The sequence below is a fragment of the Manis javanica genome, chromosome 9, assembly GCF_040802235.1.
Source record: "Manis javanica isolate MJ-LG chromosome 9, MJ_LKY, whole genome shotgun sequence".
Classification (NCBI taxonomy): Eukaryota; Metazoa; Chordata; class Mammalia; order Pholidota; family Manidae; genus Manis; species Manis javanica.
This window is the reverse complement of record NC_133164.1, coordinates 124,535,266-124,555,397: the sequence shown is the minus strand read 5'-3', so window position 1 is coordinate 124,555,397 and position 20,132 is coordinate 124,535,266. Positions and strand designations below refer to the sequence as shown.

The following is a 20,132-nucleotide window of genomic DNA, read 5'->3' as shown; positions in this document are numbered from 1 at the left end:
ACAGGGGCCAGCTCGGCCCAGAGCAGGGCGTCCTTCCTGTTCTCTGACTCGGAGTAAAATGCATTGATGTGACGCGGTGCTGCAGGCTAGCGCCCCGACAAACGCTCACCGGCTTAGGGTGAGGGGAGTCTTCTGCGAATGTCGTGGAAACTGCGCCAGCCTGAATGGTCACTAGCACCAGAGCCATTAGAACACATCATGACAGAACACTTGGATTTAGTGAATTAATAACCTTCACAAAATGGCCACCGCCTTTCATACCTCATGTATTAAAATGCAAAGTAACTTCACAAGGCTTCTGCTGGGAAGCCCCACAGCCCTCCGCTGCTTCCTCCTCGGGGTGCACACGCGCGAGCACGAGGCGCCCACTGCTCGCATCACCTCAGGGGGCTGCCGTGTGCCCGTGACAGCAATTAGCAGCAGCTGACAGGGGCGCTGTGGCTCTGTGCCAGGCGGCCGCTCAGGGTCACTGGAAGCCAGCAGAGCTTCCACACATGGGCGAAGGCCGTGTTAGGCCACAACCAAACCAGAAAGCTCTCACACACACATTTATTCAGCCACCAGAGGACAACTGCCCGGTCACAACACCAGCATCAAAGTGCTGTCAAAGCACTCGCAGCACACTCACTTTAAATGTAATCACATGTATCAACTGCTAAAAACCAGCATGGCACATAGAGACGAGGAGGCTGCCCTAAACGAGGAGCTGAAATCGGAGTCCCCCTGACTCGGGGTGAAGGCCGCTTCCAGCCCATGTTGCCGTCGGCCGACGGGCTGGAAATGATACTCTTTCCACAGTCTCATTAGATCTTTGGTTGCACCTCCACTAAGTACACAAACTTCCATGAGTTCATGAAATAAAGACTGATCAAATCTTGGTTATCAAAATGTTTTTTGCTTTTTATTTAAATGTGGTAAAACATGCTTAAATGGCATCAATTACCTTATTTGGGGAAAAAAACAGACTAAATAAAATGGCTAAATGCTGTAAGCAGAAGGACTAAGGAAGTAAGGCCCCCACAGGGAAGTCTGACCCAGCAAACTGATCAGGGCACAGCCCCTCCCAGCACCTGGCCCCCGGGGAGTCTCCCCGTCGGGGGGCAGGGGCTCAGCTGGGAGCACCTGCACTCCCCAGGCTGCCTTTGATTCTGGGCTCTGAGCAGTTGGTGGGAGAGGAATCTCAAGGCTTTGGGTTGGGCTGGAGGGTGGTTCGGACGTGGGGTGGGGCCCGCGCGCCCCTCGGGTGTGTGGGGATGCCAGGCCCTGAGGGCCTCTCTGCCGGGTCCCAGACACCCAAAGATGCAATCCACATTCTTCTGTGTTTTCCAGTATCTCTGAGGGATGATATTTAACTGATGATTAACTGTCCTTACAAAACAATGCTCTTGGGAAAATAGCAAGGTCAGAAAGGTTTTCTTCCTCAAGAAGAATCATATAACTTACCCGAAAAAATTTCAAATGATAAAATAAATGGACACGAAATGCCTGAAGCAAGCTTTGGTCATCATTTCTCTTAAACAATGACACGCTGCAGGTAAGCTAATTTTTCTTCAATTTCCTTTCAGAAAACTATGACATGATGGTAGAAAATGGCACCATAATGACTGGAATTTAAAAGAATTAATTCTTACAAGACTATTTTAAGCACCTGTAATGCATGGGAGCACACACCACCCCCATCCTCCCGTCACTTCACAAGCTGGGCGCGCATTTGTCCCAGAGCCCCGGAACTTGGTCCTATAAGATGGTCTGTGTGTACACGCCGCGTCCCTGTGAAGCGCAGTAATGTAATTCGGCTTGTCTTTAAATTCATCATCTTTGTTCTGTTTCAAAACACAGAACTAGTGATCAATGTGGGACGGTGGAAACAGAGAGGCCAGTGGGCATGTGCCTGCTGAGGACAGTATGTGAGCTCCAGTCAGTGTGCTCGACACAGCCAGGGGGCCCCCCATGCACCTTCCCACTTAGATTTCTGAGCTCGTAAAAGATGAGAGAGCTCTGTGCCCAAATGTCCCCACGCTCCGTCTGACCCTCTATACTGATGACCCAGGACTGGCTCGCCAGGCTGCCTGCCCAGGACACTTTCTTCGGATCTCCCATTCTAGGCACACATGATTACTGAAAGTCAGTGCCCACTTCAATGCCAGCGGCTCATTCCTGTTCTTACTGGGGTGGTAAAAATACATTTATTTTGCCTTGATCTGACCTTGACCTTTACTTTTTACTTCCCCCACTTACTTCCGGATCGGTGCAGAAGCGCTGCCATTAGCCAGCTCTGACGCCCCAGACCTTTGCCCCTCCTGAAGTCCACCCAGTCGTAGCTTTCCCAGTGCGAGGTCATAGGTCAGCGCTGGCCCCTTAGCCGCCTACCACACGTCACCATCCCAAGACAGGAGGGAGAGGAGAGGAGCCAGACTTCAGACAGACCATACCTGCTGCCTGCCCACGGCACCCAACTCGGCGCCGGGGGAGGAAGGGTGAAACCCAGGCCAGGGTGGTCTGGGCATCTGTGGGCTGTGTCCACAGCCACGGGCAAGCTGGCACATGGCCGACTTCACAAGTACAGGAAGGGGCTGGGGTGACACCTGCACTTGGCTGAGCCTCACAGAAGTAACCGCCCATCATGCACGCAGCCTGGACATGTTGGAGGAAGAAGAGATGGCGAGATGGGCTTTGCGGCTCTGGAGTCCCAGGTTCTGGGTTGGCGCCAAGGTGGCCCAGCCCCTACTGACCAGGAGTCACTGCACTTTCTTTTCTGGCGTGTCCATGAGTCTCCTTACCCACACTTCAATGCTCACAACTGGCCACCCTCACACAGAGACGGGAACTGACCGCCCAGTGGCCTGGAGCTGGCAGCAGCACCTGACTGACCACTGAGGCATGAGCTGCCAATTCACTCACTAAAAGAAAACTATCAGTTAGCTGAACAGGATAAATTCTTTCAATGACAGTGGGATCTGTAATTAAAATGCATAGTATGCATTTAATATTTTTAATGGGAAACCAATTTGGAAATAAAAGGATTTACTGCAATTGTATTTTTATATAGTAGCAAATAGAATATAAAATTTTTAAAAAGATAATTGAAACATCAACAAATCAAAACACCTAAAACTAAACTGTATAACTTTTGTGTAACAAAATATATACAAAATCTCTGGAGAAAAATCATAAAACATTATTGAAAAAACTAAAGACTACATAAAACAGGTCACACAATATTCATTCAGAGATTCAATATTTTAAAAATTAATTCTCCTCAAACATCTACAGAGATTAAATGTAATACCAATCTAATTCCTAGAGTAATTAAAGATTATCAGCGCAGAAACTGATTCACAGACTGAAGAAGAGCCTCGGGTCGCACACCGGCTCACGTGGACACGAGGCTCAAGCACCCGTGTGCCGCGGTGGGCAAAGGGCAGGCTCCCAACCACGGAGTATCCACACGGAGAGAATGGAAAGCATCTCATCTTCACAGCAAATGCCGAGTCTTGGGGAGGATGAGGGGGGGTGAGTCTTGGGATGGGGGTCACAGGGAGAGTTCTAATGAGACAAGGGACAGAAGGACAGGGAGGGACTGGCCAGAGGCTTCCAGACCCAGAAAGGGCAGGGTGACTTGTGGGCTTAACATATTCATGAAATTCGGAGCTGTTCCTTCTCCTGTGTGACAGCAAGATGACACCACTGTGGCCTCCTGGGAAGTCAGAAGAGCCACGTGCTCAGCCCAGCATGGTGGGTGCACGTCGCACCTCCCCAGGCCCACACTCTTATGTTCTCTGGCCTCTTTCAAGATTCTCTCTTTGCTTTCGGGTTGCCACAGGTGGAATGGCAGAGACCTGGGCATTCACCTGGCAGGCTGCTCTCGAGCTTCCTGGGTCTGGGGCCCGGTGCCTGTCATTCGAGCTACTTCGGCCCTCTTCCCTCTTCTGCTGCTGGCACTCCCATCACTGATGTCACGTCTCTGAGATGGTCCCACCATCTCAGATGCTCTGTGCCACATTCTGGCTCCCCACTCTTCATCCCTCTTTCTTCCCGTCTCAAGTTTCTGTTCACAAATCTTCGAGCTCACCGAACCTGCCTCTGCTGTGTCCAGCCTCCTCAGCGGCCCACTGAACGCACGTCTGTCTGTGCAGCGCTTCCAGTGATTGCCACCCCTCCTGATGCTGACCAGGATGCCCGTCGGCCAGGGGACGCTGCCCAGGCCTGCTCCTACATGGCACCTGCTTTCTGTCTTCAGGCAGGAGAGCAGAGCAGAGGCTGGAGTGGTGGCAGCGCCGAGGACAGAGGCCCAGAGGACGGCTGTGCGGACAGAAGGGCCCAGAGGCAAGGGGAGAGACCAGCTGCTGCATACAGACTCGCTCTGAGTGGAAAGGATTTTGGTGACTGACCTGCCACCTGGAAATAAAGTTGGGTATAATATCCCTTTCACTCCAAGAACATTTTGTTGTCAATTTCTGTGGTCACACTGAATCCATAGCGAACCTTCCCGGGGCTGAAACCCATTGGCAAGACAAATGTCTTTCCTGAGCAATGTAAATCTTACTTCACAAAACAGGTTTGTAAAGAAGATACCAATAAATGGAAACACCCGTGCTCATGGGTAGGAAGAATTAAAATTGTCAAAATGGCCATCTTGCCTAAAGCAATCTACAGATTCAATGCAATTCCTATCAAAATGCCAACAGCATTCTTCAATGTACTAGACAAAATCCTTTTAAAATTTATATGGAACCATAAAAGACCCCAACTAGCCAAAGCAATCCTGAGAAGGAAAAGCTGGGGGGATTATGCTCCCCAACTTCAAGCTCTACTACAAAGCCACAGTAATCAAGACAGTTTGGTATTGACACAAGAACAGACCCATAGACCAATGGAACACACTAGAGAGCCCAGATATAAACCCAACCATATATGGTCAATTAATATACGATAAAGGAGCCATAGACATACAATGGGGAAATGACAGCCTCTTCAACAGCTGGTGTTGGCAAAACTGGACAGCTACATGTAAGAGAATGAAACTGGATAATTGTCTAACCCCGTGCACAAAAGTAAACTCGAGATGGATCAAAGACTTGAATGTAAGTCATGAAACCATAAAACTCTTAGAAAACAACATAGGCCAACATCTCCTGAATATACACATGAGCAACTTCTTCCAGAACGCATCTCCTCGAGCAAGGGAAACAAAAGCAAAAATGAACTCATGGGACTACATCAAACTAAAAAGTTTCTGTACAGCAAAGGACACCATCAAAAGAACAAAAAGGCATCCTACAATATGGGAGAATATATTTGTAAATGACATATCTGACAAGGGGTTAACATCCAAAATATATAAAGAACTTAGATGCCTCAACACCCAAAAAGCAAATAACCTGATTAAAAAATGGGCAGAGGATATCAACAGACAGTTCTCCAAAAAAGAAATTCAGATGGCCAACAGGCACATGAAAAGATGCTCCACATCACTAATCGTCAGGGAAATGCAAATTAAAACCACAATGAGATATCACCTCACACCAGTAAGGATGGCCAGAATCGAAAAGTCTAAGAACAACAAATGCTGGCAAGGATGTGGAGATAGGGGAACCCTCCTACACTGCTGGTGGGGATGTAAGCTAGTTCAACCACTGTGAAAAGCAATATGGAGGTTCCTCAAAAAACTAAAAGTAGAAATACCATTGACCCGGGAATCCCACTCCTTGGAATTTACCCAAAGAATGCAACTTCTCAGATTCAAAAAGACATATGCACGCCTATGTTCACTGCAGCACTTTTTACAATAGCCAAGATATGGAAGCAACCTAAGTGTCCATCAGTAGATGAACGGATAAAGAAGATGTGGTACATACACACAATGGAATATTATTCAGCCATGAGAAACAAATCCTACAATTTGCAACATGGATGGAGCTGGAGGACATTATGCTCAGTGTAATTAGCCAGGCGGAGAAAGACAAATGCCAAATGATTTCCCTCATTTGTGGAGTATAACAATGAAGCAAAACTGAAGAAACAAAATGACAGCAGACTCAGAGACTCCAAGAAGGGACCAGTGGTTACCAAAGGGGAGGGATGTGGGAGGGCGGGTGGGGAGGCAGGGAGAAGGGGATGGAGGGGTACTATGTTTAGTGCACATGGTGTGGGGATCACGGGGAGAACAGTGTAGCATAGAGAAGGCACATAGTGGATCTTTGACAACTTGCTGCACTGATGGGCTGCATTGAGGTGTGGTGGGGACTTGATAATATGGGTAAATGTAGTAACTACATTGTTCTTTCATGTGAAACCTTAAGAGTATATATCAATCATACCTTAATAAAAAATAAACAATAAATAAATAAATAGAACAGGTTTGGCTCTTGAGCACCCTTTCCTCTGTAATGTACTACTAGCCCAGCATTAAAACAAAAACAAAATATGTAGCAACAATCTGGCATGTTCTATCTTTACAATGATTTAAAATGGGCATTAAATGGAATTGTGCAAACAACCTGAATGCTTCTGAATGTCCAAGAACCCATTTATTTATTTTTTAGGTTTTAGTTACTTAGCAACTATGATTATCTTTAAAATTCGTTGATTCTTTATATTCAGAAAGCCAAGGTTTAAGAGTATATCTTGAATAAGGATTGATTACTAATTAAGGAACGTGAGGAAACTTTTCAGTCTGATTTCTTCTTAAATCTCAAATACTTTCCATTTAACTGCTAATAAGGCCCAGTATGCACTCCCTCCCTCTCCTGAAACAAAGCTGCCGCAATATCATCTGTGTTGGTCTAAAGTGAAGGGTAAACGCATCTTCTTAGAATGAAATTAGACCTTGGAAGTAGTCATTTTTCTTTATATTGTTCAGAATTAAAAACATATTAAATCTATCCATTACGAAAATTCTGTTCTCTATATTATCTGTTCCAGACCATGTCTGTATCTTAAAGCTATGAAATAACATTTGTAATTGTAATATAAAAATTATTGACTTTAACTTAATTAAATCGTTGCTTGAATGACTAAATATTCAACCAAAACAAAAGAAATCCTTCCCTAAATTGTGTTGTACACAAGTCGCTCATTTCCACAGGTTAATGAACTTTACATATAATGTTACACTGTCTTTTTTTCTGTTTCTCATTTTGACATCCTTATTCTGTGCTGGTGGGGGTGGGCCCCGATGCACTTTGCGATCACATGGCCCTTCTGAGCACAGTCACTGTCTGCTGGCCGCACTGCAGGGAAGGAAGACGCTTCGTCCCCCACACCAGCCACAAAGGTAACAGAACTCTAGTGTGGCTGAGGGACATATACGCCAGTTCTAGGCCTACTTTCCTACACCTGTTAGCTCTGAAGTCACTTCAACTGGAACGTTATAAAGGGTTTACTGTGTGAAAAATGTAGGGGAAGAAACAGGAGACAAGTGTTACCTATGATGAACTCCTTCTTTTGAGATAATCTCCTTAAGGACATTGCCTGTTTTTGCCTTCAGCGAGCAACCACAGAGGCATGTGGCCATTCACACAAGGCCAGGTGCACTCTGCTGACTGAGAATCAGGCTCAGAAGGGAAGGAACATGTTCTGTCATCTCTGCTCAGGGTTACACGGACAGCTGCTTGGCAGCAGTGGACGGTGGGGAGACGAGTCCAGGCACAGAAGCAGGCTTCACACCCGCACCTGCCCATGCTTCCTCTGGAAAGACAGAAGGTCCTTCAGCGAGCACACCTGTTACATGGTAAGGCAGTCTACGGCCGCAGATGTGCAAAAAATAAAAACTCTGCTCACCAGGAGAACTGCTACATTCAGTGCTCAGAGGATCTGAGATCTTCTTACCACACTTCCTCTCAAATCAATTAAAGACAAATCTATCCACATTTCCTGAAAGGCACTTTTGGGGTGATGACTTGGTCGCTAATGTCTTTCACTGGTTCTCTCAATGACTGACACATCTGTCCATTCAATCGGCATTTATTGAACACCTAACATGGTTGAAGTCTACACATGAACAAACACATGGTTTTAGTCCTTAAGAAATGAAACAAACACAGAACAACTGGAGAATAATGACCTCCATGCCTCCCCATCTTCCTTTCTTAACAGTGCACATGGGACATGCAGAGCAACGTGGTCCAGGAGCCCAAGAAGGCACAGCCCAGGGATGGGAGCCAAGCGAGGGAGGAGACAGGTAAGGGTGGTCCGGCACAGGTGCTGAAGCTCAAAGGGAGGAAAGAGGTACTGTCGGCATGTGCAGTGGTAGGTCAGGTACGCGGATGCAGTAGGGGTGGTAGCGATCCTCACGGGCCTCACTGACGGGCGGGGGGAGTTCCAGCATGTTAGGAAAGGAAGCTGCGTGGATGTGGACTGAAGCTGGGAGCCTGTCTGGACTCGTGGAGTTCAATACCCATCCATACAGAGTGCGCACAGACACCAAGGTGGTGTGCACACACCTGCCCATCTGTCCATCCGTCCATCTGCCCATCCGTCCCCTCACTCTGTTTGCTGTCTGGGGCTGGAAATGACACGTCTCCACAACAAAGAGCACCCAGCTCCCAGATCCTAACTTCTAAACACCATCCTCTGCTGAGGGGGACCCAGGGCTGGTCCCCGGGCTGGGGGCAAAGAACAAGATGAATCTGGAACATCTTATTGTGGCAGAAAGAATGGAAAGTATCTGGAAATGATGGATCTGTGAAAACGGGACAGAGCAGGTTGAAGGTGCCCCCACAGGCCAGAGAAGGGCGCAGGGAGCACCGACCAAGGCCAGCAAGCGGCGGAAAGCCAGCAGGCACGCACACGAGCACGTGGAGGTGCCCCCGTGGCGCCCGGAGCCCGACAAGGGCTCAGCAGGCACGCACCCGGGTCGATTTGTACCGCCCGCCCTCCACGCAACCAGGGCACTCGCAGCACCCAGCGGAGGGTCTCTCACCTGAAATTTCTATCACAGACACGTGTCGGCCTCCCGGACAGGACCACAAGGAACTCTCCCGGGAGCCATCTCTGTGATCTACTGGCTCCTGATTTAAACTGCCCAACGTCTACTACGTCTCAGAAGCTTGGGATACAGGAACGAACAGGCACAGCACCTGCCTCCAGTGAGTTTAAAATCTTGTGGGAGTGGCAGATAAGCAAGCAGACAGTTTACAAATCAGGATTTACTCCTTCATTCAACCACTTTGCTGAGCACGTGCTTTGTGCAGGGCACGAACAGTTTTCACGGTCAAGCAGCTCACATTTTAGTGGAAGAAAACTAGTTAGTCAATTACCTATTTACACATCTCCTTGTTGTGTAGGAGAAACAGTGCTCTGGCTCAGAAGACAAGGATGCATGGTGCGCTGGGAAGCAGGGCCAGACTTTGGGGCTAAGCATGCAGCGAGGGGGCATGCAGCCCACGGTGAGCACCCGGCAGAGGATAGGGCCTCAGAGCTATGGGGGACGTTCTGGTGTTCGCCATGAGAGCAACAGGGACTCCTGACAGCTTTACGCAGAGAACTGACCGTATACATCTGTTTTATAAACGTGATGCAGGGAACATGCTGGAGGGGCACAGGGAAGCAGCTCAGGTGTCTGGGTGGGAGATGACGCCAGCCCACATTAGGTACCATGCCCCTCAAAGAGAAACCCCAGGCAGTTAATATTAATAGCTCATTAGAGTGGGAAAACTCACACACGTGGTACATCTTAAAGTTTTGCAAAAGGTAATTATTAGCTGACAATGCTAATTACACAGGGGAAGAGAAAGCTATTTAATTTCATGTTAAATTTATCATACATATGTTTTCGTTAATGCAGTTTTAAAAAAGAAAAGTTTGGTACAGTTGCTATTCTACGTCAACAAATGAAATTAAAACAAAAAAGAAAAAACATTAGCATCCAGAATATATTCTCAGATGTGTGAAAAGATAATGAAGTTGAAACCAGATATGTTAAGATTTGTTTCTGAAGGGTATTCTTAAAAAAATTATTGCTTAGGAAAAATTAACTATGGTGGGGTAAAACTATGAAGTACTTCTTAAGAAAAACAACTTCATTACTTAGTAAGTGTGGCAGGCACTGTGCTGGGGGCTGGATATAATGGTGGCCAGAACCAGAGCCTCACAGACGCAGAGCTGGCTGTGTGAGAGGGCAGCGCTGAGCCAGCACGGTCCTGCAGCCATGGGCCATGCCAGCAAGCTGGGGGCTCTCTGCACGAGGAGCAGTAGGATCGGTGGGCCTCCCACCCCGCCAGTGTCCTCAGGTCTCAGCCGTAAGGACAAGCACCCACCTAACCTGACAGGTGCCGGCCAGTGGATGTCTTCCCTGACTGCTTCTCTCTCAGGAGGAACCAGATGGGGGACACAGAGCTCCCATGGGCCTTCCCAGGGCACAGTGAGAAAACCAAGTGACCTTCTCTTCTAGCTGACTTGTGGCTTGGAATTTTCCCCAATAAAGTCTGTTTATGAACCCACACCATGCACATGACCTGTTTGTGACATGTGACAACCAAGAAGGGACATGATTTTCATGGTGACAGATCTGCACTGGCCACACAGACCCACTGCAGCCAGAAGGCTCACTGCCTCCTGTGAGGATGATACTCCGAGCAGTTCCCAGTATCAGGAAAACCTCAACGTTCCCCCTTTCAGTCTCCATTCCCACATTAATCATCCATCCCTGTGCCCACCTTCATTCTGGCTTCATACCCAAGGACTGAAAAAGGGTTTTCTTGCTCCCAATCCTACTAGTATTTCAGGTCACTTTCTTATCCATCCAAAAAGGCTTTCATCAGAAAGGCTTCAGAATAATCTGGTGGTAACAAGTGCTTTGTTTTGAGAGCTTACATAAATTAAGATGGAAATGTCATGATAAATAGGTCATCACAAGTTCCACAAATTTCTGTTTTTATGGCCTCGGGGTAATTTCGGAAGACAAAGACAATTATGAAAATACGTATTTGCTTCTTGAATAAATTATACTTCTCTGTTAAGAATTCTGATTATAGAGAATGTAGCTGAATTGCTCAGAAATAATGAAATACTATCACATAGTTCTTATTTAATACACAGCAAATGATTAGTCAGCCCTTCTCACTCAGAACTTTGTGTAAAACTCAGTCTTCTCAGTGATGCAAAGTATTTACTTTAAATAATAAATTGGCTTGTGTTTCCTATTTGGAACACCTGCTTTATAATCAAATTCCTATTTAAAAGGAATTTAGGGACTAAACCAAGCTTTCTAGCTTAGATATTTGCTATATGCTCTGATAACGTTACGTCCCAGATGTCATCAGGATTGCTTTTCCCCCATGGAGCATTTCGTCTCTTTATGGCTTCCTGAAATTATAAGTTTATTTATATTCACACTGCTGATGAAGAAGCACAACTTTTAATTGTGAGCAGCTGTAATATCAAAGTGTGCAGCTATTCCAGGGCAGCGAGGGCGGTGTGCGCTGTCATGACCCTGAGCCGCACCGGGGCTTGTCTGTACGCGCTACGAGGTGCTTTATTGTAGGTTTGCGTCTCTAGTTAGTCTTTTCCTGATGAGGCTTTGAAATACTATGATTTGTTAATATTAATAACAGTTATCCAAAAAAAGCATTCCCCAAGTCTTTTTATCTATGCAGATTGACTGTAATACTACATTCTACAACACACAGCTCTTTTGTGAAGCACACGATCACATTTTTAAGCAAGTATTTAAATCCGAAAATATTTTATTATTCAAGAAGGCAACTATTAAAAAAATTAAGGGGTGCTATGATTGTATGCAGTCACAGAAAAAAGTTACGCTATTATAACAATATAATAAATACAAATCAACACAACTTTAAAAATATTAACAAACTATTCTTTTTAAAATAAGAAAGCTGTTCTCCAAAACAGTGCCGATACTTCTGCTCGCAAAGCGCCCCACGGCTCTCTGATGCTCTGCCCCCTGAAACCCCCTTACAGCTCAGACAAGCTGCGGCCGATTCACATAATGGCACGTATCACCTGTCTGTCACTGAGACACTCGAAAGCATCTTTTTATTAGAAACACAAATCAATATGCTCAGGGATTACAATAATAGTTGAAGCAATTTGGGTTACCATTTCATCCTTGAAGCTCCTGCTCTGAGCAACTTATTATTGTGAATGGCGTGAAAATGGCAACCTGTCACAATTGATTTTTCTTAACCTCCTGTAAGAATCATTTCCCTCTGACATGTAATCAAGTATCATCTTCTAAATATATCTACAGCTAGATTTTATAAAGAAGCCCATTACTCAAGCTGCACTCCTGGAACTTAAACTTTCACCAAGTATCATTGTAAAGGTAATTGCTTAGTAATCAAAACTTTTGATTTGTTCAGAGTCTTAAAATAAAAATTTCAAACTTGAGTAGATCGCATTCCTTGTTTTATATCTGCCCTTGGTGAACACTGTGAGGGAAGACATTCTAATCCTGAAAAGCAACTTTAAGAGTTTCTTTTTATTATATATCTTTTCTCCATCAAATGGTACTGTAGGATTTATTCTTAATTCCCATGTCTGGATAAAACATGCTATAGTTAAGAAGTACTCTAATATAGACTCCTGTAATAAGCATAAAGCTGTGTACTGTGATCATACATCATCAAGGTAGATTTCAGGAGCCAATCCCAAGGGCCAATCTAAAAGGACGATGGGAGTGGGACGTGTGTCAGAGTCCATGCACTCAGTGGTGACACAATCAGTTAACACAGGAACTCTCCGTCCATCTGAGTGGGACTGTGCCCACCCCAGGCAGCAGGCCCCAGGCTTCCTCAGAACCCCCCGTTTCTGAGTTGGGAAGTCTAGCAGGGAAGCCCAGGGGGTGGAATCAGTGCAGGTAGATATGAAGTTGACAGGCCAACCCAGGCTACTCAGCCCAGACGTCTAGGCCAGTGTCACAGACGAGGACAATGAGCTAGGACAGCAGCTAGAAAAAGTGTCTTAATTTCTACTTCTTGAAAATGCATACTTGGAATAAAGTGGCTTGTCATGCGGAGCCACAGGAGAAGATGAAAGAGTAGGGAGCGCCTGCTGAGCCTAGGTTTGGGCGTGATCACATTCTTCTTTCTAGTCTGCAGTTTTCTTTAAAAAAGCAACTAGAGAAGAACAAAACAGACCAAATGAAGGCAAAAAGGAGAAGTGGCCAAAATAAGGCTTGGGACTGTAGCTGAGCAGAATGACAAGTTGAAGGGGACACACTGTGAAGCAACTGCTGGAGGGGGTGAACAGCTACACGCATCTGCGCATCCGGGGAGAGGGCCACGCTACTCCGCAAGAGCCTGCAGCCTACATGGCGGAGCCAGGCTCCTGTCACCCCAGAGACAGGGACCCGTGGGTGCGGAGCACTTGGACGTCTGATGCCGTGGCCTGCAGGCGCCTCAGCTGCTGACCCGCTTGCCCGTCAGGGCCTGCAGCAGTTATCTCACACGGAGGGACTTCCTGCCCGCCCGCTGCTCTGACACCCCCACCTCGACAACCTACAACTTCAGACCGGCCCTTTCTTGGCCCACTTTGTTCCTGTTCTGAGGCTCCTGGACCCTGGCCTGAGAAAACCATGTGCACAATACGGGCTCCACCAAAAACTCAAGGTCTCCAGGACCAGCTGGGTCCTCAGCACTGCTCGACACTTCACGAGCCTACGTGGTCACACCGCGACCTTCTTGGCTTTGAGGGACTGTCCTGAACCCCTGCCGTGCACTGCATCCATTTCACCACCTCAGTTACTGTCACCATTAACTTATCCCCTCAAATCACACTGCTTTTACCGCAGCGCTTCACCCTAGGACCGTGAGGCAGTCTCACAGCACTCACAACCCTCTGGCTCACTCTGCGACCAAGGTAGAGAGTGAATGAAATAATGGAGCAAACGGAGATACGGACCGACTGCCTGCCGACCAAGTACGCCCTACGAATCAAAGAGGCTACGCGTTACTTTATGTGGTAGCTATTCTCCACCTAATAATATATAATTTCCCTTTAAGCCATCTTAAGTTTATCCACTTAAGTCACTACTACATGTCCATGGAACTTACTCTCCCACACAACACCTTTTCCTCTTCATACACCAAGGCTCCCTCTGCTTTGACTGAAAGCACATTTGTTCTGTGACACGGATTTTCCATCAGAAACAAACACAATCAATGAAGTCCTTTTGCTCCAGTTTATCACCACCGCCTCTCCGGTGCTTCAGGACACCTAACAGCACATTCGGCCTCCGCCACCCCTGCCCTGGTGCCTCCACACCCTGCCCTGTTCCACGACGGGGGGCCCCCATCTGCCCTGGGTCTGACTAGGCACACCATGACTTTCTTCCTCCAGTGTTTTCCGAGTTGCTACACGGCCGTCCTCTGTCCAGTCTCCATGGCCCCCCAGCACCAGCAGGCTGCCGGCTGCCGGCCACTGTCCTGAGCGCTCTCTTCTGTCCACTGTCCTTCTGGCCACTCTTCTTCTGCTTGAGCCCCTCACTACCAGTGCTTTCAGGGTTCTGTAAGGTTCCTGGGTTCTTTTCTTTTTTAACTATGTAAAAGGTGTGGAAACTCCCACCCAAACCACACTGAGGGCAGCCAGTGGTGCTATTTATTAAGTGTTCCCAATTCTCCCTCCTGCACCTCCGTACGGCTGTACCTCCCTGATGGCTTCCACTTAGGGGAGGCCATTAAACTGCTCTGGCCAAGGAAACATGATCTACATTGTTCCCTGGCAGATGCTGTGAGAGTTAGTAGGGAATCTTTCATGCAAATTTCTCATCCCCGCGGTCCTGGAAGCCAGTTCCTGGGGCGGGGGAGTCCCTCAGGGACGATGGAGCACGCACCTGCCCACATGTCAGACATGTACTAGGAGAAGAAGCCTTAACGTGGCGATGCCACAGTGGGTTTAGGGTGTGTATCAGCATGACTCAGAGCCTCAACTCTTTCACAAAGATGCACGTCCAGCCCAGATTACTCTGCTGTCAACGAACTCCACAAAAATCTCACCTGACCACTGTGTCAATCAACGTCCCCATACATATTATGAATAGGGCAGCTCTTGGAATTATCAGGAACAGTTTTGCTTCCTTGAAGAATGGACGAACTTGGGGAAATGACCTGATTTCCCTTTCAAATGGTTGCTTTCTGTTAGCACCAGCCCTCTTTGAAGTCTAAAACAACAGTCATTGCTGTCATGATGCTCCGGCCAGAGGGGAGCACCTATGAAGCCAGGGCAGTGCCGGCCCGTGAAGGGTACGGCCGCCCTGCTGTGCGGCTCTGCAGCTCCAGAGAGGCGGAGGAGCAGGAGAGGGAGCAGCAGAACAGGAGCGGGGCCTCGGAAGGATCTGCAGCCTACGAGGAAGGCGGGAACTCGCACAACTTAGGCAGTGAGCATTCACAATGGACAGTGAGGGCTGGGCTGAAAGGCCACGGCGTTTATCCACATGTCACATCTCGTGTCACAGACAGATAATAAAGACAGGCAACACTGACCAAGTACCAAGACACGGAGCTGAGCCACTTGCCCGGGTCAAACAGTTGGCTAGCGGCAAAGCCCCAACTCTTGACCTGGGCAGTCAGCCTCCAGGGCTCAGCTTCTCAGCCGGGGTCAGAAACCTGAGAAAGGTTAATAGTTTGCTTGTAAATACCTTTAACTCTTGCAGAATTACCGATGGGTATATCAATATGTATGTTGGATATGTTTGGTATTGGGTATATTTGATTTACTCAGATTGGAGCAAAGTTGCAACATAAATCTACAGAGATAATTTTCCCTATTATCACAACCAGAAATTATATTAAAATAATAGCACATTTTTCTTTGGCTTTAGTAGATAAGACACAGAGACATTTGGGGCCCTAACACACACAGAGACAGACCACCTTGCTGGTGTCACTGGGAGAAGGGTGCGGCCCTGCTCGGTGGGGAAGGGCACTGCAGACCTACAGACCGAGTGCAGGCAGTGCCGGGCCGGCACACCGCAAAGGGCCCAGGCGCACAGAGCACCAGAGACGCTGTCCTCGTTTTTGAAGGACTGACGATTGTTTTAGATAGTATTTAGTGGAAAAATGGAATACATCTTGTCCTTAAAAGCACCTTTTCAAAGAATTCATTTCTATTGTTCTGTAGTAACATTTCCCTCAAAAGACAACCTCTCCTATTAATCACCCAAAAAGCAAGGTGTGAATCCATGAGAGGATTTTTTATTCTACTCAGATACACACAGATTATGTTTCAAATAAAAATTAGTAAGATGCAAAGTTAGAAAGGGCTTCTCAGTAAGCGGCCATTAGCATATACTGTGGCCTAATCTCATACAATGTGTCATCCAAACACCACCTATGAGAATTCAAGCTGACTAAACTGATGCATCCATGTTGGTTGCACAAATAACAATTTTAGGAATATAACAGGAATATAATCAATTTAGGAATATAATTAAGCAGTCTTTAAAAATAAAATCTGGCTTTCAATATGCTGAAATGGAAATAAATTAGTTTAACAATGTAACACTATCAAATTAAATACTATAAACATTAATATAGGTTTTTTTGTTTTGAAAATGAACCATCAACATAAAAATAAAGAGTGCAAATTGTAAAATAAATAGATTGAAGAGAAATTAAGAGACTCACAATTAACTGTCAAATTATGGGCAAGTTACATACATCCGACAGTGAAAATTTAAGAGACGTGTAAAACTGATTAACCAAGAAAAGACACTTTTGGAAACTTCAGTATGAACATGTTGTTACACCAACACAGAGAATTCATATCTGAACCATCACCATTTCTGAAAGTGTACCTTTATGTCACATATGAAGCTAAAACAAAGGACTGTTCGGGATACGGCAGGCACTACATGTACTTTCTTACTGAAAAGGGAGAGCGGGGTTCGTCAGCATGGCTGACCTTATGCTCGCCTACCTTATTTTTTGCATTGGACGTGTTCATTACACTTCGGGTCTCTTTTCCAGTATAAATGACAACACCTATTACAGTACCTGCAAAACACGAAAGTGGTCCTTACAGAGGCACTTTAAAGGGGAAGCACAGGTAACACTTTAACACTTGCTAGTTAATTGTTTCAATGGAAAATATTATACTATATAATTATACATAAACGTATCCAACAGCATATTTAATTTGGCTAGTTCAAGAAAATATAATCTCAACTTTTAAAAATAAGCCTTGAAAACTCAAATGATTTCTTACAAATACAAACATACCTACATATAACGTAAGCAAATGTACTGATATTCTTCTCATTGACAACAGAAAGCAGGCAATGTTTCCATCAATGTCTACTAAAATGGTGACACTGACACTGACGGTAAATTAAGAGAGGCTACATTCCTAACTGATCAAACTCACTGTGTGACTTTCAAACCAAGATGGTACCAGGTAAACCAGTTTCTCTGAACCAGAGTCTACGAGTGTACATCCACTGCGAAGAGTAAAATACTACCAGGTATGAGAGCTTGCACTGACATGTCAGCACATGCACAAACACAGTAAGAGAATATTATAAAAACAGTATTTGGTTTTGAATTTAAATGTTATTAGTCTTTTTTATTAGTGTCTTCTGTAATTTGTATTCCTACTTTTTGCAAATTTTGTAGGTGAGAAATATGATTAAGGTGAGAAAGACAATATATCCATAACACTGAAATTAATGACCATTGCAGAATTAACCATAATAACTACATAGAAACTCTTTGATATCACATTAGTTTACTGTGTGAAATTTAATGAATCAGCAAGTCAGGACCCAGGGAGTAAATACGGTCTTAATGATATTTTGGATTTATATAAACCATGATAGCTACATTTACATATGTAACATTATGGACAGCCTCCTCCCAAAGAACACAGATAACACTTGTTCAGGAAGAAGGAAAATGCTGGATGCAGCACTGCTCAGCAGTGATATCTGCAGACATTACATATTTTTAGTATAAGCATTTCCTTTTTTTCCCTTTTTAAATTGTGTGCCACTGGGAAAGCTCTGAGACTTGAGTGAATACTTTGTTCAGGAAAGCAGAGAAAGCCCCCACCTGGCACATAAGCTAGTTCAAACTGCACAAATGCTCTCTCTCTATATCATTATCCAAATAAGCTTTCTAGATAATGTTTATACTTAACTAAGTACATAATGATGTAATGCTATAAAAACTTCCAAAAAAATCTATTTATTACTGTTAGTGAAGCAGAACATTAAGTCTGACTTTGTCAGTATTTTCTTCCTATTTTGCCAGTTAAGTTTAACTTAATCAAAATATAGCAGTGTCACTAATGTTTAATAAGCACAAACACAGAACAAGACAAATTACAAAAGTAATTCATTTTTAACATTAGCAGAACTAACCAATTCTTAATCAGGCTAGAAACCATTGTCCTAAAATCCAGGTGATTTATTAGCAATGTTGAGTCCAGGTAAGCATCATAGCTTAAAGTATCCAAAATGAGATTTGGGGAACAACAAGCCTAACAAATATTTCATTCATATATATATATAATAGAAACAATATTTGCATTTTAAACACACCACACATTAAAAAGTTTAACAGAATTCCTCAGGCAGTTTTACTTGCATAAACTACGAGAGTCTGATAAAGGTTCTTACATGCGTTTCTTTCTCCCTGAAAATGAGTACTCGCTGTACTAGAGTAACTTATCTTCTCTGAGAAAATCATATGCTCTGATCGCTACAATCACTAGTCAGTACGGAAGTTTAGGGATATTCTCCCTTCTCTTTGACAAAGGGGATGTATTTATGGCCAGTAATGGCTGAAAGGCTGAGCAAACTCTCTCCGCACAGCTGAGAGAGACAGGAAAAGGGGTTACCTGGTAATTCTGAAAACAGTGTGGCTCCCTCACCACGAATAAGGGAAGACAGGATCTGCCAAAGACAATGGTGCAGAGAGACAGCGAGGACGAGGGCTGCCGACCGACTGAAGACGACCCAACTGTTGGTGTGGCGCCCAGAGCCTGCCGGGCGCAGCGCAGAGGTGCCAGGGCCACATGGGGAGCCAGCATAAACCAGGTAAGAGCCCTCACATCAATCCTGGAAATCTAAGTTTTCAAACTTGCCTCAGGAAATGGCACTTGGGTGATACACAGAGTTCAGTCAATTGCTCAAGCTAATAAGGTTTTAAATGAAGATAAGTATGTGTTCAAAAAAGTTGAAATTAATGAAAAAGCTTACCTTTTAAAAAATTTTCCAAACACAAAATTAAAGGTGCTTTACTTAAACTTCTGGAATGGATGGTTTTAAAGCAGTCTAAATATTCTCTTAGAAGATAAAATACCCTAGCAAACTTATCTTAGAAGATAAAAAACCCTGAGTTCTATATAACAAGGAGAAGAAAGGGTTAGCAACATGGCCGGTGCACTGTGAGACCTAGGAGTGTGTCTGCGCAGCCAGAGTGGGCAACCAGGGACTGGCGCTCGCCATGGTCACCTCGAGACTAGAGTACTGAGGTAAGGAGGGCAACTGGATGGGGAATTATCTGGGTTATCCCACAGACCTTCGGCTCAGGTTGCTTCTGACCCTTTGAGGAGAAAGGCCACAAGTCAGTAGGACTGGGGGTCAGTAACACATCCTACTGTACAGGGAACAGAAGATCAAATAAAATTCATAAAGAGAATGGACTCAACTCTGGTCCTTTATTAAAAAGAATATCAATATGATGGAAAAAACAACACAACAGCGAGAGAGAGAAAATGTTAAGACCTGTGGCCAGGTATCACCTTATCCGTGGCATGCTGTGGCCACCTTCCCAAAGGCCAGCGCTGAGCACTGACGGAGGACAGCACACCTGGGCTCACATCTCGGACTGCACTACAGAACGGGCCTCCCGGGCGCGGTCCTTCCCCAAAGTGACGGTGGCGGTGCCGGCACCTTGCTGACCTGTGCTGAGGCTTGGATGGGTCACACGGCCAGCAAGGTGAACACGACAGGGACGCGCAGGAGCGAGGACAGGATCCTGACACTTGCCCAGCCGCGAGTGGCCAGGGTCTCCATGCGGGAAGACCCCCTGAGGCCTGCGCAGCCCAAGGACCCTTTGTGGCACACTCTCCTTACTTTCCCTCTTTTCATTTTGAGAAATTAAAAAAAAAATCCATCAGTATGAAAAACATCAAACCACAGAATTTCTATTAAAGCCGTCAACTCG

At 45.6% G+C, this 20,132-nt stretch overlaps 1 protein-coding gene across 9 annotated transcripts in view; it reads right to left on the bottom strand.

Annotated features, from left to right (window-relative positions):
• The window catches only part of ATP9B (ATPase phospholipid transporting 9B (putative)), a 212,593-nt gene that overhangs the window by 85,884 nt on the left and 106,577 nt on the right, over positions 1-20,132 (bottom strand). For all 9 annotated transcript variants that reach the window (XR_012121287.1, XM_073213253.1, XM_073213259.1 and 6 more), the window contains one exon: positions 16,882-16,958. Coding sequence is in view for 8 of the 9 variants with exons in the window: in XM_073213253.1 (XP_073069354.1) it covers positions 16,882-16,958 (77 nt within the window). In the remaining variant the exon portion in view is untranslated. The remainder of the gene's footprint in view (positions 1-16,881; positions 16,959-20,132) is intronic.